We start from the raw sequence: 23269 nt of genomic DNA, 5'->3' as shown, positions 1-23269 counted from the left end.
TCAACATGACAAGCCGTATGTGTTTGAGTGTGTGTGCTCCTGCTCTCAACTAAAACAAAAGTCAAACTAGCAATCGTTAAAAACCCAGTCCATCCGACCAGCACTGCTATGTTCAGACTATGCTCATGTGAAGTTACAGCGTGCCCGGTACACACACCCTTATCGGTACATCATCGACTACGAGTGTTCTCTGGACAAGCTGTTTAATGCATTTTGTGAGTATTTCTATTTATGTGTTATAAGGTGCAATAGTTAGGCCCTATAGACGATGAAAATCTCCAAGATATCAGGAGATGCGTGTGTAACCAGTAGGTATTCAGTCAAATCCGTGTAAGAGGCTTTCAACTGACGGGGACAACCAAGCCACCATTATGCACCGACTTGACATAGATCAACAGACGTGCCTTTAGAATAAGGTATGTGCAGAGGTGCCTCATATATATGAACAGATAACTAAAGTTTGATGTTTCCGTCACACTTTGTCTTTTAGATCTTCATGGGATATACAGGTTACAACACTCGTGATTTTTTATATGGCTTGTATTTCAGTCAAGACCCAGCGGGAATATCAAAGGGACTCACTCGCCAGAGGCTTGCGAGTCCCTTGATATTCATCTGCTGGGTCTTGACTGAAATACAAGCCATATAAAAAACCACTCGTGTTGTAACCTCTATATATGTTTAGTACAACAAAACAGAAAAGAATACTATAGCTTTCCCTACCTTGAGATCTCTCCTAGGTCCTGTTGTGTCTTGTATATTTTCTGTGTGTCCCTGAAAGCAAAATAAAAGCTGATTGCCAAAACATCAAGAGACAGTGGAACCTATACCTGGTACGGTGTAGCATGCTACGCTGAAACAGTGGAACCAGACCTGGGAACCCCAGTTTTGCACTTAGAGTATACTCAAACAAACTTGGTGTATTTTCAGAAAAATGAACATACTCCACACAGCATATGAACATCCATGATTAAAGCATGCTTCACACGCGTCCGTCGCACCATTAATTAAGTTTACCTATACATTTAAAACAAATGCTTTTTTTCAATGTTTACTGACAAAAACTGTAATCATGTGCAGGGGCGGATTAGGGGGGGGGGGGGGGGGGGGGGGGGGGGGGGGGGGGGGGGGGGGTGGTGTGTTACTGGGGTTCCGAAACCCCCCCGCCGACCCCCCCCTGGCTGTCAAAAAAAAAAAAAAAAGATTCTGTCTGTGAATTTGTTGTTGTTGTTGTCTGTCTGTGAATTTATTTTTATTCTGTCTGTAAAGCCGGGGGAAGAGTTAATTGTTTAATTGTCACAGTTGCTCCTGTAACGCCCCCCCCTCCCCCCTCTGACTTAACTGCTCTGCTGTGCATGCCTTTACACAGTTGCTGATGAAGCGTTAAAGAAAGTACACCTAAGGCGCCATTTTGAAAAGTTTTCTGACGATTTTGACCTGAAAAAGTTCAAGCGACATTTTTGCTGTACTGTAATTTAGAAACACCTGCAATGATTTGCTCAAAACTGCTCTGAAACTATGCCAAATAATTAAATGAATTTTGATCAGCAAGTGGTTTGCTTCGCCCAGCTCTCCTGTGCCAGGAGCCGGATTCCGTTAGTCATATTTTATTTAGTCCTCATAGATACCTACTCGTCAAAGCAGATTAAGACCATTGGATTGAGGAAATCAAACCTACATTCTAGCAACCACATGCATAGTAGATTACAGGGCTAAAATGCTTTGCATAATATAAAGCAAAGTCCGTTGGAGAATATCACGGTCTGAAATGACTAACAAACACAGCATTCCCATTTGTAAAATAGAACGCTCAAACACAAATTCTAAGACATTCCTCATGTGTGTTGTCACCTATTCAACACCCAAATGAACTCCGTAGCTCTCAGCTCAATTTCAAATCTGTATCTCTAGGAATAGCACATAAAACTCTCAGGGGCGAAAGGTAGGACGAACATTATAACTGGCCCAAATAGGCGTCACAATGAGAATTACAGTCTGGGATTCCCACACAAAACACAGCCGTTTTCAATTTGAGTAACTCGGCGCTCAAACATTTATTTTAAGGCATTCCTGGTGTGTGGTCACACAATTACAACCCCCAATCTAAACTGTATACCTCTTGGGGCGATGAGAGACAGTTTTCTTGTTGGACATTATCACTTTAAATATTGCAACACTGAACAAACTGAAGCATATGTCAACACTTGAACTAACGTTTGATGAAGAAGAGGAGGGGGCGGGGGGCTGTTGCTGAACGTCAGTGCCCTCGATAAATGCGATGTAGTCGGAGTAGAACGACAGCGGACCGCACATGACGCCGTGGAAATAGAACAGGAAGCTGAAGAAACTCAGCACATCCGGGGCCTCCCTGAAACACAGTCAGCCGTCAGACATGTAGAAGGCTGAACAGTGGAACCCCCCTTTTAAGACCTCCCCCTTTTAAGACCTCCCCCTTTTTAAGACCTCCCCCTTTTTAAGACCTCCCCCTTTTAAGACCTCCCCCTTTTTAAGACCTCCCCCTTTTTAAGACCTCCCCCTTTTAAGACCTCCCCCTTTTTAAGACCTCCCCCTTTTAAGACCTCCCTCTTTCAAGACCTCCCCCTTTTAAGACCTCCCCCTTTCAAGACCTCCCCCTTTTAAGACCTCCCCCTTTTAGGACCTCCCCCTTTTAAGACCTCCCCCTTTCAAGACCTCCCCCTTTCAAGACCTCCCCCTTTTAAAACCTCCCCCTTTCAAGACCTCCCCCTTTTAAGACCTCCCCCTTTCAAGACCTCCCCCTTTCAAGACCTCCCCCTTTTAAGACCTCCCCCTTTCAAGACTTCCCCCTTTCAAGACTTCCCCCTTTTAAGACCTCCCCCTTTCAAGACCTCCCCCTTTCAAGACCTCCCCCTTTCAAGACCTCCCCCTTTCAAGACCTCCCCCTTTTAAGACCTCCCCCTTTTAAGACCTCCCCCTTTCAAGACTTCCCCCTTTTAAGACCTCCCCCTTTTAAGACCTCCCCCTTTCAAGACCTCCCGCTTTCAAGACCTCCCCCTTTCAAGACCTCCCCCTTTTAAGACCTCCCCCTTTTAAGACCTTGCTTTTTCAGATTTTTTGTTCATAACCTTTGTAAACTAACACCCATTTTAACTCACTCCCTACGAACCACTGCTATCGCAGTGGTCCCATGCACACCACTTCCCCACGAACCACTGCGATAGCAGTTTTTGACCTTTGGATTTTTTTAGCTCAATGACGTCAATTTTTGTACGAAAATAGAGAGGCTGGCTCTCAAGTTTAACCAATCGTCTGCAAATTACCAAGCTAGTTTCACTTCTGTCTGCTGTAGAACGATGACGGGAGGTTTGATTTCGTACTCGCTGGCTTTGTGCAAATTTGCATAACAACAATGGCGTCTACCAGTACGACACGTGCTGAAACACTGCCACGTGCTGAAACACTGCTATCGCAGTGGTTCGTGGTGTAGTGGTGTGCATGGGACCACTGCGATAGCAGTGGTTCGTAGTGAGTGAGTAAACCACGCGAATTTGAAGTGATGGCCCTGCGTTCAGCGTAATCTTGATGCCAGAAAAAGGGTTATTTATACCCCCCACCTAAATCAGCTATTTTCCAAGTAAAACACTTGAAACTTTGCACTGAAGGGCATCAACATATCAACAGTAAACCCTGAAAGTTTCAAATATCTGTGTTGAGTACTTCTTTAGTAATGATTTTTTTACCAACTAATACAAATGGCCAGTATACAGTGGAAAGCATAGGAAAAATCGGCCAGTAGGGAGTGAGTTAAAGACACCCTCCTTTTTGAGACCTGATTTTATCAGATTTTTGGATGTCTCAAAAGGGGGTTCAACTGTATTTCCTATCTCTCGGACTGAAACATCTACTGTCTTTAGGCTTCTGGGATGATAAAACAGGAAAGACAAGCCCATTGGATGGTGACATACATGTTGTAGCTGCATGGTTATAAAAATGTTGTTTAGCATCCTGAATGGTTGACATGCCGACTCCTCAGTGTTGTCACGGTACATGTACTCACTTGATTGTCTGTGACTTTTGGTCATCACTGAGCATGTTCTCGTCGCGGTGCCCGTCGGACAGGGCGAAGGCCAGGCTTGTCAGCTTCTGCGTCTGGATCATCATGGGGCTGTAACAAATCACCACCATATTACTTACTGAACAAGATAAACTGATACATAAGGTCACTGGGAAACAGGAAGACCCTGTAAACGATTCAAAGACAGCTAGAAGGAAAACCTAAAAGCCTGTGAACTTAACACGTCGCAAAATGGGAAGCTGACAGTCCAATGGACTGCAGCCCCTTTGGAGAGGTCTTTGCACGAAAGGACTCTTCAAAGCAAAAAGAGCTGCAAAAACCCTTAAAAAGAAAGAACAACGTAAGCAGAGCCCAGCCTCCGATGAGACAATAGCAGCATATGCGGGAGACACTGTGCTTCCAGAATTGGCCTCCATTCGCAAATGCTGGAGCATTCCAAAAATTGAGCAGTTTTTTTCCACTCATCAACACCTGCAACGTAGGACTCCCATCAGAGATACGACCTAACAGCCATGCAGCTGCCATAAAACAAATACATAACAAAAAAACTTTTAAAAAAACCCACAACTACACTTTTACAGAATTTCAGGGAATTGACATGCAAAAGTCTATTATTGGAGCATTATTCAACACCACACAACTGTTGGTAAAATGCCTACACTGATCTAAACATAATAGACAGCGCGTCCCTTCTTATTGGCTATCACAACGTTGACTCCACTGGATCCGCCATTTTGGGACACCGTTCGATATACAGCGAGAGAAGACTGCTGTCAACTCTCGAAACTAGGATTACTTCCCTTTGACCATGTTTGTTAGTGTGGTGGGGTATAGTAAAGCCAAAAAAAAAAGAGGTCTGTTTACGGTAACCCGACCGACCCTAGTTTTTAGGCCCGACCCTAATCTTTTTTTTGGATCGTCTGGAAAAAAACCAAAAAAACCCGCATCCAAAATAGAGCTGTTTGCGCTCAAACAGCAGACGACAGAAGGGAGGTAAGCTCAAAGTACTGTTTATAGTTATGTTGGGCAAAAACAGGGATTGATGAGAAGAAATGAACTGTGAAACATCATAGAGAGGGGAGAGAAAAAAAAACAAAAATGGAAAAAAAGAAAAAAAAAAGAAAAAAAACAACGACCTACCGACCCTATTTTTTCACCCTATGTTACCGTAAACAGACCTATTTTTTTTTTGGCCTAAGATGGCGGCACTCTGGTTACGCTGTTTCCTTGGCTGTGCGCTATCCATTATTTTTGTTTAGATCAGTGAATGCCTGTGATAAAAGTTCTGTCACTCGGTGATGGGGAATTCATCAAACCTTAAAAACAAAGTACATTATCCCCCCTCCCTCCCATCTCCAACTTATAGCTACATTTTATACGATCTTCCAAATGTTTGCTTTTTCTTGGCTTAGCGTTTGTTCTTTGTTTGTTTGTCTGTGGGTTTTCTTTTCCCACTTCAACTTGTTTCATTACATTTAGTCAAGTTTTGACTAAATGTGACCCTCCACCACGAAATGAGTCGCATGTCACCTCGCGCGGTTCTGTGCTAGGCTTGATATAAGTCCGGAGAGTGTCTGGTAACAGTGTGAGGGTCACCTTAGTCACAGGCTTATAACTCAAACAGTTTTCGCTCTTTTCTAAAACGGTTTTCACCACTGGATAGAGCATAAAAAACTCTTTAGGAAAATGTAAAAATATGAAAATCATGCAAAGGTGACATGCGACTCATTCCGTGGTGGAGGGTCACAAATGTTTTAACGTAGAGGGGGGAATCGAGACGAGGGTCGTGGTGTATGTGCGTGTGTCTGTGTGTGTGTGTGTGTGTGTGTGTGTGTGTGTGTGTGTGTCTGTCTGTGTGTCTGTCTGTCTGTCTGTGTGTGTGTGTGGAGCGATTCAGACCAAACTACTGGACCGATCTTTATGAAATTTGACGTGAGAGTTCCTGGGAATGATATCCCCGGACGTTTTTTTCTTTTTTTCGATAAATATCTTTGATGACGTCATATCCGGCTTTTTGTAAAAGTTGAGGCGGCATTGTCACACCCTCATTTTTCAATCAAATTGATTGAAATTTTGGCCCAGCAATCTTCGACGAAGGCCGGACTTCGGTATTGCATTTCAGCTTGGTGGCTTAAAAATTAATTAATGACTTTGGTCATTAAAAATCTGAAAATTGTAAAAAAACAAAATTGTTTTTAAAACGATCCAAATTTACGTTTATCTTATTCTTCATCATTTTCTGATTCCAAAAACATATAAATATGTTATATTTGGATTAAAAACAAGCTCTGAAAATTAAAAATACAAAAATTATTATTAAAATAAAATTTCCGAAATCGATTTAAAAACAATTTCATCTTATTCCTTGTGGGTTCCTGATTCCAAAAATATATAGATGTGATATGTTTGGATTAAAAACACGCTCAGAAAGTTCAAAAGAATAGAGATAAAGAAAAGCGTGCTATCTTTCTCAGCGCAACTACTACCCCGATCTTCTTGTCAATTTCACTGCCAATGGCATCGAGCGGTGGACTGACGATGCTACGAGTATACGCTCTTGCTGTAAAAATGCAGTGAGTTCAGTTTCATTCTGTTAGTTCGACAGCTTGACTAAATGTTGTAATTTCGCCTTACGCGACTTGTTTTCATTACTTTATTGTCCCATCGCTGGGAAATTTGGGTCGCTTCCTCCCAGTATGAAAGCTAGCAGCAACAGAGTTGCGCTACCCATACGCCTGTGTGTTTAAGTGTATTCAGCTACCTGCACTTATGACCGAGGTCTTTTTATATGTCACAGTGGTGACACGGGGTGGAACATGGATACCGTCTCTGAGTCTGTACATAAAGTTGACCCGTGTCCGCCCCGGCCAAGATTTAAACCTGCAACCCTAGGATCACAAGTCCAGGGCTCTACCAACTGAGCTACCGGGCCCCACATGTTCATGAAATCAAGGAATAATCCATACATAATCTCTATCCCTATACATTATAGCTGCAAACAGGAAAAAATGTGGCTAAGTCAGCCTACCAATCCCTCCCATCTTTTTCTTTACAAAAGATAGAATACTTTTCAGTTGTGGCTACTTTGTGTTGCCATACTGCTGTACCGACCCAGTGATGTCGAGGGTCCATCCCCCATAGTCGTAGACCTGCCTGGTGATGTGAGCCACGGACTGGTACACCATACAGTAGACGAACACCGCCAGTTGTGACCACGCGGGGCTGCCATACCTCATCAGTAGGTAGCTCACCAACGCCTGCCCGATCAGGTACCATACTTGGCTGAAAACAAACATCCATGTCTGTCAATAATTCTTTTAAATCTTTGGATACAAATATGCATCGATTGAACATATGATTCCCCTTCCTTTGAGTTTGAGCTATGTGACATCACTCAGAGTCTGACAAAAAATGTTATTTGGTGGCTAGCCGAGACTACAAAATACAGTGGAACCCCCTTTTTAAGACCTCAACAAATCTGCGAAAATCATGTCTTAAACAAGTCGCGTAAGGCGAAATTACTACATTTAGTCAAGCTGTGGAACTCACAGAATGAAACTGAACGCACTGCATTTTTTCACAATGACCGTAGTCCGCCGCTAGTGCAAAAGGCAGTGAAAGTGACGAGCCTGTTTGGCGTGGTAGCGGTTGCGCTGTGCTGCATAGCACGCTTTACTGTACCTCTCTTCGTTTTAACTTTCTGAGCGTGTTTTTAATCCAAACATATCATATCTATATGTTTTTGGAATCAGGAACCGACAAGGAATAAGATGAAATTGTTTTTAAAATGTTTTCGGAAATTTAATTTTAATCATAATTTTTATATTTTTAATTTTCAGAGCTTGTTTTTAATCCGAATATAACATATTTATATGTTTTTGGAATCAGAACATGATGAAGAATAAAATAAAAGTCATTTTGGATCGTTTTATAAAAAAATAATTTTAATTACAATTCAGATTTTTAATGACCAAAGTCATGAATTAATTTTTAAGCCTCCATGCTGAAATGCAATACCGAAGTCCGGCCTTCGTCGAAGATTGCTGGGCCAAAATTTCAATCAATTTGATTGAAAAATGAAGCTGTGACAGTGCCGCCTCAACTTTTACAAAAAGCCGGATATGACGTCATCAAAGACATTTATCGAAAAAATGAAAAAAAACGTCTGGGGATTTCATACCCAGGAACTCTCATGTAAAATTTCATAAAGATCGGTCCAGTAGTTTAGTCTGAATCGCTCTACACACACACACGCACAGACACACACACACACACATACACCACGACCCTCGTCTCAATTCCCCCTCTATGTTAAAACATTTAGTCAAAACTTGACTAAATGTAAAAAGAGGGAGTCTTAAAATGGGGGTAATTTTACAGAGGGTATGAACAGGTCTTAGAAAACAGGGTCTTAAAAGGGAGGAAGTCTTAAATATCGGGGTGTCTTAAAAGGTGGGTTCTACTGCAGTGCATCTGTGTGTGCATTCAATCTGTGACCGCCCAACACTGCATGGCAATTTTCCTTGTTTTTATAAAGACAGTAACATTTTTGAGTCTTGAGTCTTGAATCTAAAAGGAATTGTAACAAAAATCGATCAACAATTAAATGCTATTTGTATTTTTGGCCAAAATATGACATTTTACACAGATCTCGACAGTCATAGTTCACCTCGATCTCTGATCTGTGTAAAATGTAATATTTTTTTTATCAAAAATACAAATAACGCATAATGAACCTCAAACATGCACATACTTATTGTCATGATCACTCTTTCGTGATCAACAATCGAAAATTTTAATGTAAATTTTCATTTGATTAATATACTTACCCAATTCACATATAGCAATTTACTTCAGTTTAGTGCTAGGACGCTGAAAACTACGCTCACCCTGGTAAGGGGAAAAGTACCCCTAAAAATAGAACAGCCTTGACCGTCACATAATGACGTCATGACAAGGATACCCCCCAGCATGCTCTGCGCACGCGTGCTCTCGCCGCCATCTTGTAATCATTCGCTCGAAGCGCCCCTGTAATACTTTTAGGAGAACTAAAGCGGGGTAGGCGGGAGGGACTTCAGTATGTGAATTGGGTAAGTATATTAATCAAATGAAAATTTACATTAAAATTTTCGATTAAATTACATATCTTATCCCAATTCACATATAGCAGATTGCTAATTAAGGTGGTGGGATGCTCACCTATGAACTAGGCAGCAACTGCCCTGCTGCTACCATCGCTGGTAGAGCCTTGGTACCATCCTGTCAAGTACTGGAAACGTCGCGCAGGTAAAAGTTGATAAAAACATCCTCCGATTTCCAGTATGCTGAATCAAGGACTTCAGACAACCTTCCTGATCGTAGCACAGCTAAGGAGGATGCCCATGCTCTTGCCTTGTGCGTTCGAGTCGACGTTAGAGGGAGAGCTGACTGCCCCCCCCCCCCCCCCCTTCCTTTCTGTGCCACCACTCATACGCCTGCTTAATCAGCGTTGAGATCCACTTAGAAAGAGTTACCTTAGATATGTCTTTATGCCTAGCCGTGTTCAGAGAAATGAAAAGCAGTTTCTGCTGATTCGCTCTGATAGGCTTCGTGCGAGACAGGTAACTAGTAAGAGACCGAACTGGGCAGTTAGACATATCCGGGTCCCCCGGAGCGAGAATCTTGTCAAGAGGAAGGATTCTGATTATGGGAGAAATTTGATCAGGCTTCTGGTTTTTGGCTAAAAATTCCGGCCTAAAACGTAAAGTGATAGAACCATCTTTCTCAAAAGCTATGTCTCTAGAAGAGCCTGAGAGCGCGTGAATTTCGCTACCTCTCCTTGCTGTAGCCAAAAGAACGAGCAAAATAGTCTTACGAGTAAGATTAGCTAGACTAGCTGATTGCAAAGGTTCAAAATCTTGCGATCTTAAAAATTCCAGAACAAGGAAGAGATCCCATGCCGGGACTGGGGCTCTGATTCTAGCAAAGCCGATTGATGCACCTTTTAGGACACTAGCGATAACTCCGCTGAGGTTAATGTTGTGACCTAACTGCCTCAAAGTAGCTGAAATAGCAGAACGCCTGACTCGAAGAGACGAGGGGGAGCTGCCTTGAGCTGCTAACCATGACAAGTGATTAGCTACCTGCATAGAACGAGGGGCTACGGAGTTGACCTGATTCTCTGCACACCATTTCACCCAAGCTGTCCAATGTGAAGCGTACACTGAGCTTGTAGACTTCCTGTGCGCTTTTTGCACCAAATCCAGTGTCCTCTCTGAGGCACCTGACAAACGCAGGGATCTTCTCACAGTCTCCATGCGTGAAGGCGCAGAGACTGTGGGTTCGCGTGCTGAATGCCGGTGCGTGGTTGTAGCAGTTCTCCCTTTTCCAGATTTAGAGGAATGGGAGGGCCTTCTGCTAGTCGAAGAAGATCCGGAAACCAGTGCTGACTTGCCCACAACGGTGCGACCAGAACCAGAGATGGTCGCTCCAATTCTGCTTTCCTCAGCACTTTTCCAAGGAGTTGGAATGGTGGGAAAGCGTAAGCCGTGAGTCCTGACCAGTCGACTTCCAGTGCATTCACTTTCCAGGCCTCGGGGTCCGGAAACGGGGATACGAACACTGGCAACCTCCTTGAGAACCGTGTTGCGAAAAGATCGACCATTGGCTTCTCCACCTGCACCCAAAGCCGCTGGAGCACGTGGTGGGTGATTGTCCACTCCGTGTGGAGTACTTTCGATGATCGACTGAGAGAGTCTGCCAAAACGTTCAGTTTTCCCGGGAGATATTTTGCTGACAACCTTATCTGATGCTGGTGACACCACGTCAGAATTTGGCACGCCTTGAGAGACAGCGTGTGAGAGCGAGAGCCGCCCTGCCTGTTGATGTAGGCTGCAACCGTAGTATTGTCCGTATGGAGACGCACATGCTTGCCTGCCACCAGTGGCAGAAAGTTCTGAAGACCTTGGGCTACAGCCTCTAACTCGAGAACATTGATGTGCGAGAGGGCCTGGCCTGATGTCCACGTGCCTGAGGCTGTGTGGTGAGAAAGATGAGCACCCCAGCCTGACAGGGACGCGTCCGTGAACAAATCCTCCTCTGGAGGAGGGGGAGTGATGAGAACTCCCTGAGAAAACCATGGTTCTAGCCATTGCGCTGTGGTCTGCTGAAACCAACTTTCTAGCTGAACCGAGACCTGCCATCCCTGGGAGGAGGGGTTCCAGACCGAACTCAAAGCACCGGGGCTTGCGTCTGTGACACCAGTGATTTCAGTAGATTCTGCAGTTTGTCGATCCTCCTCTGCGAGGGGCGGACTGACCAGTCTACCGTATTGAACCTCATTCCCAGGTACGTGAAGGACTGGGATGGTGTAAGTTCCGACTTGGCTTGATTGACCGAAAAACCCAACTCGTGAGCCTGACACAGGGTGAGCCGCGTATGGGCACTGCATGCTTCCCTGTCTTGATTGAGGATAAGCCAGTCGTCGAGATAAGCCCTGAGTCATACGCCCTGCTGCCTGACTAGAGCGCACAGCTGGCGTACCACCATCGTGAAGATCCACGGAGCCAAGGAAAGGCCGAAGGGAAGGGCTTTGAATTGGAACACTCTCTCTCCCCACCGAAATCTCAGCCATTTCCGGTCTGATGGATGCATGAGAATGTGAAAGTATGCGTCTGTCAGGTCGATTGACGTCACCCAGTCTCCTGGCCTGAGTGCTTCCCTGACTGACACCGGAGTCTCCATAGTAAACTTGATCTGACGCAGAAATCTGTTCAGAGGAGACAAGTCTAAGACAGGGCGCCAGCCCCCTGAAGCCTTCGGTACCACGAAAATTCTCCCGTAGAAACCTGGGGAGTTGTGGTCCGTTACTTCGTCTATCGCTTCCTTCTGGAGTAGAGACAAAATTTCTGCTTGTATCGCCGTCTTTGCCTCTAGCTTGACGGGAAACTTGAACTCCGGAAGAACTCTGGTTAAGGGAGCTTTTTCCTCCTTCCAGAGTAACCTGAACCCCGAACGCACTATGCCCACTATCCACTGACTGTCTACCTTTAGCGACCAAAGTGCGAGCGCCCGAGACAGGCCGCCTGCCGCCAACAGCCTTGTGGGTGCGTGGGGTAGTGGTTCGGGGGTGCATCATTGGGGGTGTGGTTTGCGTCCAGACCCCCTTGAATTGCCGAAAGACGGCTTCTTCTTAGATTAAGGCGCGCCTCTTCCCCGTCCCCTTGAAGAAGAGCTGGCCTGCGTGGCCTTGCCCCTATTCGCCGAAGAGGCGGAAGGTTTAGGCGGCCCGTAGCTCTTGCTCTGTGGCTTAGGGAACCCGTGTTGAGCTAACTTAGCGATCGCTAAGTCACGATTGTCCTGTGTTTCCTTCTGGAGAGCGTCGAGAGACGGTTGCCCAAGTAATGAACCGTCAGTGAACGGCGAAAACTTAAGCACCTCCAGCGTGGCTTTGTCTTGAATCTTAGAGCCAGCCAGAAACGCGGACCTGCGTGTATGCACTGCATGTGCGTAAAGCTGCGCAGAAAGACGCATTTGCTCCGCTGAAACTTTAGCCAAAGTAGCGAGCAGAGTAGTCACGTCCTTTACACTCGCGTCACTCCGAAACTCAAACGGATCCAGTGACGTGGCGATAGATCGAGAGAGAGACCTGAGCAGCGTCTCCGACAGAGACGCTAATTCCAAGTTGTATCTCCCTGCTTCCTCCAATCCCAAGAGAGAGGCTTCTGTATAAGGAACAGATCTATCTCTACTATAGCCGTCTTCTCTGAGCGTCGCTAACTCCGGTGTTACCGGGAGCGTCGCTAACTCCGGTGTTACCGGGAGCGTCGCTAACTCCGGTGTTACCGGGAGCGTCGCTAACTCCGGTGTTACCGGGAGCGTCGCGCGCGGTAAAGAAAAGGAGTCTATAAGATTGCGGGGATTAGCGTTCAACATCAGCCTTCGTCCCGACTGCGGGACGTAAGGAGCTCGATGCGCATCAGCCAGCCAAGGCTTGGCCGAGTCTGGTGCCTGACCGTGCTCTACTAGAATAGGCACTGAACCAGACGACGCACCCCTGTGCGCCGAACGCTTACCCAGGATCAAAGACATCTCATAAGCCACTGAAGGAGATTCACGAAACTTAAAAGTTGGTGTCCCTTCTTGAGATGAGTGAAAATCTCCAACAGCTGAAGGTGGTGGTACCGTAGCATTAGCTGCTGACACCACTCCTTCCTCAAAATACCTTGAGGCTACCTGAGCTGCCATTGCTACTGCTTGGTATAGCTTGGCTGGTAACAGGAAATTGGTATCGTCTTCCGTTCGAAGCACTGGCATGGGAAGGGGAAATCCCCGACCGGATGCCTGGCTACTGACGGCTTCCTGTGGCGGAAGTTGAGACCGTTGTGCTGTCCGCGGCCCCTGGCCGGACATACACTCCGTATCTCCCGTACCAAGTCCTGGCATGGGAAGAGGAAATCCCCAACCGGATGCCTGACTATTGACGGCTTCCTGCTCCCGTGGCGGAAGTTGAGACCGTTGTACCGTCTGCGGACCCTTGCCGGACATACACCTCGAATCTCCCGTACTGAGAGCTAGCATGGGAAGGGAAAACTCCCGACCGGATGCTTGTCTATTGACGGCTTCCTGCCCGACGCCGGGCGGAAGTTGGGACAGTACGGTACCTTCAGAAGTCGCCCTCGGCAGAAGATGCCCGGTGAGAAGCCGTACTTCCGTCCTGCTCAGCGTGAACATCAGCGCTAGTCACGGTGGCTGATGGTGTTGCCTTCACCCTCGCTCCGTCCTGCTCAGCGTGAATATCAGCACTAGTCACGGTGGCTGATGGTGTTGCCTTCACCCTCGCTCCGTCCTGCTCAGCGAGAACATCAGCGCTAGTCACTGTGGCTGATGGTGTTGCCTTCACCCTCGCTCCGTCCTGCTCAGCGTGAACATCAGCGCTAGTCACGGTGGCTGATGGTGTTGCCTTCACCCTCGCTCCGTCCTGCTCAGCGTGAACATCAGCGCTAGTCACGGTGGCTGATGGTGTTGCCTTCACCCTCGCTCCGTCCTGCTCAGCGTGAACATCAGCGCTAGTCACGGTGGCTGATGGTGTTGCCTTCACCCTCGCTCCGTCCTGCTCAGCGTGAACATCAGCGCTAGTCACGGTGGCTGATGGTGTTGCCTTCACCCTCGCTCCGTCCTGCTCAGCGTGAACATCAGCGCTAGTCACAGTGGCTGATGGTGTTGCCTTCACCCTCGCTCACCTTCTCAGCTCCCGCATGTAGAGAGAGCAGCTGCGCACTCGCCGATTGAAGCTCCGCTGAAAACATGTTACGCATTTCATCGCTAAAGGAAGCAAACATGGAGGACAAAACATCTTTCTCCGACACCTCGCTAGGCTTAACCGGCGCCGTCTTGCATTCTTGCTTCAACGCCGGCATACGAGGACTCTTAGGGTTATCAATCTCTACTGAAAACGAAGTTTGAGAACCTGGTTCGAACACACTAACCGTGGTTTTCGCAACCTTAGCCTTCTTCGCCGCCTTCTTAGACGGGGACTCTAACGTCCCGACCTGTCTAGCGCTAGATTTTTTCTTCCCACTGTCTGCCATCTTGGCGAAAGTCTCAAATGTCAAAACGTAAACAAAGACTAACTTGTGGCAAACGAAAGTATCAAAACAAGGTAAACTGGAAAAATCTCACCCAATCTCAGCTAAAAAGCTAAGTAACCGACGTGTGACCAGGGTTGGTACTGCCAAGAAGCAGTGGGCTTAGGAAAAGCCCGAGCGAAGCCCAAAACACGTCCTCAGCCAAAGTCGCTGAAGAGTAGAATGATTACAAGATGGCGGCGAGAGCACGCGTGCGCAGAGCATGCTGGGGGTATCCTTGTCATGACGTCATTATGTGACGGTCAAGGCTGTTCTATTTTTAGGGTACTTTCCCCCTTACCAGGGCAAGCGTAGTTTTCAGCGTCCTAGCACTAAACTGAAGTAAATTGCTATATGTGAATTGGGATAAGATATGTAATTTAATGTACAGTTTAACCCAAAATAACTGACAATTTCAATCAATCATCATCACAATGGACATGCATCTTCTCACTTCCTCTCCCTTTTTTCTCTGACTCTACCAAACTTGTATACACTCAAGGTCAAGTTTTCAGTCAAGGTCAAATCAATGTTGTCCTTTTTAATACCAAATATTGGTTGGAGGGTCAACAATTTTGTCCAGGGTCAGGAGGTAAAAATGGAGTCGGTCGGGCAATCCGAAACAAGGAATTTTGTGTGGGGGGCCTTTTAGTTTTACACTTTGAAGGAGACCAGTGAAGGGATGGTCAATATATGGAGGTCTACAAATAAACATGAACTGTCAGCGTTACACACTCACTGTCCAAAGCAGAAGACGGTCAGTGCAATGCCAGCCACCAGCTCAACGGTCAAGCGGACTTGGGAGCTGACCCGTGTAGGCGACAACACTGTGCGTAACGGAATGGCAAGGAGCAGGCCCACAGTCTGACATACCAGGAAATTTAACTGCAACAGAAACAAAGAAATGAACTCATACATAAGGATAAGGATAAGATTAAATATAGTCCTGTGAGGTTGCCCTCATGGAAATTTGGGATGCTTTCACACTGGGGAAAGCTAGCTGCCATACAGTATACGGTGGTACCCATTTTTTCTCTTTTTCCTGCATGCTGTATGCAATGTTTCCTAGCCCTGAAACTTTTGCTGTGACATTAGGTTCTGTATCGTGCGCAAGCGTGCACACGGGGAGTGTTCAGCCACCAAGGAGAGTCTGCACAAAGTTGACTCTGGGAAATAAATCCCTCGCCGAACGTGGGGATTGGACCCACGCTGATAGCGACAACTATTTTTGAAGCTAGTGCCGCTACCGACTGGGCTATTATCCCGCACCTTGCAAATTACTTCAAGTCCTCCCTTTCACAAAATCACAATGAAACAGCAGCAGTAACAACAAGAAATGCATTTTTTTCTGCACAAATCTGCTATGAGTATGAATCCATAGTTTTTAGAGAAATTTAAGTACAATCTGAATCTCGGTGCAAATTCATGCATTTCTAGACAAGCATAAACCTAAAACTTCAAATCTAGCCTTGGGGAATATGTGTTTCTTTAGGTACTTAATTTGTCATTAACGATTAAGATTACCTGCACCGACCGACCCCCCCCCCCCCTTGGGGTCACAAACACAGGGTGACACATCCCACACCTTTGAAGCTGATGTGTGTGTGTGTGTGTGTATGCGTGACAGTGTGTGTGTGTGCGTGTGAGTGATGCGGGCATACATGCGCATGAGTGAGAATTGAGTTGCATCATTATCATCACAGATGTGTCAACCTGTTGAAATAAAAAGCCAAAGTATATATATAGACCAACGAACTAGTGCACCAAGGACTGACCTTTCCCAAACAAACCAAAAAGAACAGTTAGCAGTGCAAGTGTCCTGAACCTTTCATACATACATACGTACACTGTTGCCGACCTTTTCAGTCAGCAGCTACTGTCAACTTTTTAAAAACTCTTTGTCACAGACAAATGTACTTTTATGTAGTGCAGCTACTGTGCAAACAATAAGGTGCGAACAATAGGTTGACGTGATAGTAGATTTCCACTGAGATAAAAACAGCATGTCACTGACTTTATCCTAATTTTATCTGTCACCAACCTGAGGTTATTGTTTTTACAGCTATAGCTCTGTTTTCATAACATACTTTAACTAGTCATTTTATTATTTCAAGGGCGTTCAATTTTGAATAAGCCCACTTAATTAAAATGTATCATCAGAGCTAGAATTACTATAGTTAATTCAAATCTGCGTGTCCACTGCATCGATCCCCCTTGGTCAAGTTTTCCATCCTATTAGGCAAAAAAAAAAAAAAAAAAGTCTGTTTACGATAACATAGGCAAAACAAGAGGCGAAGCCATCAAGGCTCACGTAATAAATCGACAAACAGTAACACAAACTCAATCACACACACACACACACACACACACACACACACACACACACACACACACACACACACACACACACACACACACACACACAGAAAGAGCATAGGTGAAACTGTGCAAGAAAGCGAGACACTAGATCTAGATCTGTCTGTCTGCATGTAGCCTACTTACAAGGACACGACTGCCAACTAGTCTCGGCGCGCTCAAAATAATAATGACCGAGACTGTCAGTACTTCCTTCGCGTGACGTCTAACCCTCTTACGTCATAATGTGACGTCAATGTAATGTGACGTCTTCAAATGTTAGAGTTTCTACCACAGACATACACACGCACAGACGCACGCACGCACGCACGCACAGACAGACAAAGTTACGATCGCATAGGCTACACTTACGTGAGCCAAAAAATAGGTAGGTCGAGATTTAAAAAAAATTTTTATCTAAAAAACCCACATATTTTTAAGTTATTTTGCCAATACCGTAAACAGACTATTTTTTTTTTGCCTTAAAGGAACTATCATGGATACTGTTCCCTGATTAATAAATGTGTGTGACTAGTTTGTTTCAGTATGCTCTGCTGCTAAATACAAATTTAATACACAGCAAAATTGCATTATTTGCACACAGTTCCCCAGTGCCCTGGAGCTTTTAACTCATTTGACATCACAATTTTATTAATGCTCTCAATTTGAAAACCAATAAAAAGTTCAGGATTTTCAGCTAGATGCAAAACTTAATTCCTTAGGGCAAAAGTAAGATACTATGCATTTTGATTACAATTTACATGGTTGGACTTGGAAACAGTTTATTTTATTTTAGGAAATCTATTGAAATTGGATGAGACATTATAAATTATCAAGTTTTCTGTCTTACTAAAGGTACTATCATGGATAATGTTCCCTGATTAGGCCAACAAAAAAATAGGTGTGGTTAAGGTAACATAGCCAAAAAAAATAGGGTAGGAAGGTAGGCAATCACTTTTTTTTTGTTTTAACTTTTTTTTCTAATGTGTACAAATTAAACCTACTTGACAGGGAAATAAGTGTGCGACTCGAGCGCTTTCGCTTTCATTGCGTTTTCTGCTCTCGTTTTTTTTTTCAATTTTTTTTTATTTTACCTTTTTACAAATGTAATAAAAAGTTATAGGGTCGGCCCCTAAAAATAGGGTAGGTCGGGTTACCGTAACCAAACCTATGTTTTTTTAGGCCTTAATAAATACAAACAAAAATAAGGTCTATTTTTTAAAATGTAAGACACTAATAAATACTTTAAAAAGTAGACCTTATTTTTGTTTGTTTTGCTGTTAAAAGAACCTGCAAACTGTCACACAATTCATTCAGCAACACATGACTCTTGGGGCAGTAATTATACAAGTCGCGTAAGGCGAAAATACAATATTTAGTCAAGTAGCTGTCGAACTCACAGAATGAAACTGAACGCAACGCAACGCAGCAAGACCGTATACTCGTAGCATCGTCACTCCACCGCCCGTGGCAAAGGCAGTGCCCGTGGAATTGACAAGAAGAGCGGGGTATTCGTTGCGCTGAGAAGGATAGCACGCTTTTCTGTACCTCTCTTCGTTTTAACTTTCTGAGCGTGTTTTTAATCCAAACATATCATATCTATATATTTTTGGAATCAGGAACCGACAAGGAATAAGATGAAAGTGTTTTTAAATTGATTTCGAAAAAAAATTTTGATAATAATTTTTATATATTTAATTTTCAGAGCTTGTTTTTAATCCGAATATAACATATTTATATGTTTTTGGAATCAGCAAATGATGGAGAATAAGATAAACGTAAATTTGGATCGTTTTATAAATTTTTAAAATTTTTTTACAATTTTCAGATTTTTAATGACCAAAGTCATTAATTAATTTTTAAGCCACCAAGCTGAAATGCAATACCGAACCCCGGGCTTCGTCGAAGATTACTTGACCAAACTTTCAACCAATTTGGTTGAAAAATGAGGGCGTGACAGTGCCATCTCAACTTTCACGAAAAGCCGGATATGACGTCATCAAAGACATTTATCAAAAAAATGAAAAAAAACGTTCGGGGATTTCATACCCAGGAACTCTCATGTCAAATTTCATAAAGATCGGTCCAGTAGTTTAGTCTGAATCGCTCTACACACACACACACACACACACACGCACACACACACACACGCACGCACATACACCACGACCCTCGTTTCGATTCCCCCTCGATGTTAAAATATTTAGTCAAAACTTGACTAAATATAAAAAGCATGACTCTTGGGGCAGTAATTATAAAAGCATGACTCTTGGGGCAGTAATTATAAAAGCATGACTCTTGGGGCAGTAATTATAAAAGCATGACTCTTGGGGCAGTAATTATAAAAGCATGACTCTTGGCGGTTGAAAACGACGTTAAACACCAAATAAAGAAAGAAAGACTCTTGGGGCAGTAATTATAAAAGCATGACTCTTGGGGCAGTAATTATAAAAGCATGACTCTTGGGGCAGTAATTATAAAAGCATGACTCTTGGGGCAGTAATTATAAAAGCATGACTCTTGGGGCAGTAATTATAAAAGCATGACTCTTGGGGCAGTAATTATAAAAGCATGACAAAATGGTACAGTGCTGTCTATATTGTGGTTCTCATCCTTAGGCCCAAAAAAAAAATAGGTGTGGTTACGGTAACATAGCCAAAAAAAATAGGGTAGGTAGGTAGGCAATCACTTTTATTTTTTTTTTACTTTTTTTTCTAATGTGTACAAATTAAACCTACTTGACAGGGAAATAAGTGTGCGACACGGGCGCTTTCGCTTTCATTGCGTTTTTTGCACTCGGTGTTTTTTTTTTGTTTTTGTTTTTTTTGACAAATGTAATAAAAAGTTATAGGATCGGCCCCTAAAAATAGGGTAGGTCGGGTTACCGTAACCACACCTATTTTTTTTTTAGGCCTTAGTTTGATACGTATAGAAAGCAGTCACTTGCAGTAACAGTGAAAAAGAGCTCTTTTTAACAATGCACTGTTGATGTTCTATTTCTAGGTTCTGGTTGTATGTCTGCTTGCACATGGATTATGTGCAGTGGCATTCTGAGCATGAATTATTACACCCCCGGTATAGGGGTGTGTATAGGATTCGGTCGATGTGTTTGTGTGTTTGTGTGCGCATATAGATCTCAAGAATGAACGGACCGATCGTCACCAAACTTGGTGAACAGGTTCTATACATTCCTGAGACGGTCCTTACAAAAATTGGGACCAGTCAAACACACGGTTAGGGAGTTATTGGTGGATTAAGATTCTACAAGGACTTATAGAGGGACATATTAATGGTCAAAGGGAAATAACCTTCTCAGTTGGTGGCAGTGAGAATGGTTATTTCCCTTTGACCAACGGGGGTGTTTTTCCTACCTCGGAGGAATTTCTTGTTATGTCAAATTTATAACAGTTTTACATTTTTTATGTTGAATGAAACTGCTTGTGGGAATGGCAGAAACTTATCACCTAAGTGTTATTCTTATCACCAATGTCATATCAAACAGTCGACATAAGCTGACATTTTTTTTTTTTACCAGTCATCTACTATTGATCTAGTGATACAACATGGAACCCCCCATTTTAAGACCTATATTGCTTTTACAGATTTTCTGTTCATTACCGCTATAAATTTACCTCCACTTAAAGACTCCCAGTCCCGTCTTTTTTTGAGACCTTATTCTCTCAGATTTTTAGAGTTCTTAAAAGGGGGGGGGGGGGGGGGGGGGGGTTCCACTGTATATGGGTCATTCTCAGAAATGGTGGTCCAAAGTGTTACACACAAAGTAAAAAATAAACTGTCAAGAAATACAAAATAATTGTTTTTACTATGAAGTCTATTGTTTGCTATACATAATAATGCAAAAATTAGACAAAAAGAGTAATTGGTTGCTGAATAAGAGACGTCTTAAAGTGTTGTATTTACGTGATGAATGTTGTAACATGGAAACCAAATTCCAACTTTAAACCACCTAAGCCTTCAATCCTTTGTGCATTTTTTATCAGTTCTGCAGTATTTTTGTGTTCTACCCAACACATTCTAGTTATGAAAGGTAAGGACTTCAACTAATATTGGTAAACAAATGACATTTGGAACAAAACTAAGGTGAATGTCGCAACACAGAAACGAAATGCTTGAACCACTTTCGGTTCCTGTGCGACAGACATGAATCTGCACTGTTTGGCCTTTCCTGTCGGCAAAACCCGTCTGACCCAAAATAACTACACAAAACACAATTCGTCAGAGTTTGCTGTATTTGTTGAAAGTTCCTGTTGCGTTCAGATTACCCATTTTAAGTACTTGATGAATGTCGAACATCGACGATCAGAGGATACGAAAACGTCTTGGCTGCTTTGTTCCGCTAAACTTCGCGCTTTGAGAGACTGTTTGCACTCGACATCCTTCCGACACTAGATTGTCGCCATCCGCGGTGTGTAAGTTTGTGACAAAGCTTTGCAGGCTCGACAATTAAGTAAAAACCATCTTCAGTCGTAACGTAGGTCAGGAAACGACGCCATGAGTTTCAGCAAATGATATGATTCTGGTGTTTTCTGTGAATATTTGGCTGTGATTCAAAGGACTATTTTCTTGTTCAAACTTCCTGTGCGCCAAAGAGCTAAAAATAGCCGTGATGTGACAAAGTCATGGAGCACATTGCTGTCAGATGTTCGCGCGTCGAGTCCGGATACGATGCGTTACGACATTCATAATTTTTTGTTCGAAGCCCGTAACTTCAAATTCAGCGTGAGTTTTTGCAAAGATGTGTTGCTACGTCCAAGACTGAACTCCTGACTGTCGATTGCAGTAATTTGTTGGTATTTGCGTCGAACGCTGAAGAAGAAGAAGAAGAAGTTGGTATTTGCATGTTTGCATTTAGCCATGAGACTGAACATATTGTTGATCACGAAAGTCGTTTAACGCTTCGGCGATCCGGAAACGGCCGAACTTCGCAATTGAAAAGCACACAAAAACAACACCAATGTATAGAAACCATTTTTATTGACATACAACAATGCTTAGTTTAATGTCTCAGGAATAGATTCAGATGAAACAAGAAGGGCAAAGCCCATACGACTCACATGCTTTACACATTTTTCCTACCAAAATACCAAGGTCAAGGTCATCCAAGGTCATGCAACACAAAGCTGTTAATTCAAGACATAGGAAGTACAATGGTGCTTATTGGCTCTTTCTACCTTGAGATCTATATGGTCACTTTTAGTGGTTCACTACCTTATTTTGGTCACATTTCATAAGGGTCAAAGTGACCTTGACCTTGATCATATGTGACCAAATGTGTCTCATGATGAAAGCATAACATGTGCCCCACATAATTTTTAAGTTTGAAACAGTTATCTTCCATAGTTCAGGGTCAAGGTCACTTCAAAATATGTATACAATCCAACTTTGAAGAGCTCCTGTGACCTTGACCTTGAAGCAAGGTAAACCAAACTGGTATCAAAAGATGGGGCTTACTTTGTCCTATATATCATATATAGGTGAGGTATTGAATCTTAAAAACTTCAGAGAAAATGGGAAAAATGTGAAAAATAGCTGTTTTTTAGGCAACATTTATGGCCCCTGCGACCTTGACCTTGAAGCAAGGTCAAGATGCTATGTATGTTTTTGGGGGCCTTGTCATCATACACCATCTTGCCAAATTTGGTACTGATAGACTGAATAGTGTCCAAGAAATATCCAACGTTAAAGTTTTCCGGACGTCCGGACGGACGGACGGACGGACGGACGGACGACTCGGGTGAGTACATAGACTCACTTTTGCTTCGCATGTGAGTCAAAAAGTCGTGATAGAAATAATTTTAATTTACTTTTTCATGATTTCAAATGTGTCACCCCTACTCACTCTCACTGGACCACCATTTCTGAGAATGACCCATATATATATATATATATCCCATACCACCCTATCCACTGGCTGGAACTTCTCTGTGGTCAGTTATGAACTGTACATTCTAGGCCTCAACACACTGTGCGGTCTGTGCAGTACAGTGGAACCCCCTTTTAAGACCCCCTTTTTAAGACTCCCTCCTTTTTATGACATGGTTTTCTCATACTTTCTGTTCATAATCTCTTCAAAATTACCCCCATTTTAAAACTCCCTCCTTTTATTTTCTCCGATTTTTGGAGGTCTTAAATGGGGGGTTCGACTGTACATCTAGATCTGTCAGAATAAACCAACCGCATAGTGACGGCAAATGAATAAGTCCCTAATGAAGCAGACTCCATGGTATTGATGGCC

General features: G+C 43.7%; 1 protein-coding gene across 1 annotated transcript in view; it reads right to left on the bottom strand.

Moving 5' to 3' along the window:
- LOC138980487 (lysophospholipid acyltransferase 6-like) overlaps positions 1 to 23269 on the bottom strand; it is a 43923-nt gene that overhangs the window by 19959 nt on the left and 695 nt on the right. The window contains exons 2-6 of the mRNA XM_070353368.1: positions 15398 to 15543; positions 7166 to 7336; positions 4037 to 4144; positions 2215 to 2368; positions 724 to 774 (exon numbers count right to left, since the gene is read on the bottom strand). Coding sequence (XP_070209469.1) covers positions 724 to 774; positions 2215 to 2368; positions 4037 to 4144; positions 7166 to 7336; positions 15398 to 15543 — 630 coding nt within the window. The remainder of the gene's footprint in view (positions 1 to 723; positions 775 to 2214; positions 2369 to 4036; positions 4145 to 7165; positions 7337 to 15397; positions 15544 to 23269) is intronic.

This window comes from Littorina saxatilis, linkage group LG11 (assembly GCF_037325665.1).
Source record: "Littorina saxatilis isolate snail1 linkage group LG11, US_GU_Lsax_2.0, whole genome shotgun sequence".
NCBI classification, from domain to species: domain Eukaryota; kingdom Metazoa; phylum Mollusca; class Gastropoda; order Littorinimorpha; family Littorinidae; genus Littorina; species Littorina saxatilis.
This window is presented reverse-complemented; position numbering and strand designations above follow the sequence as displayed.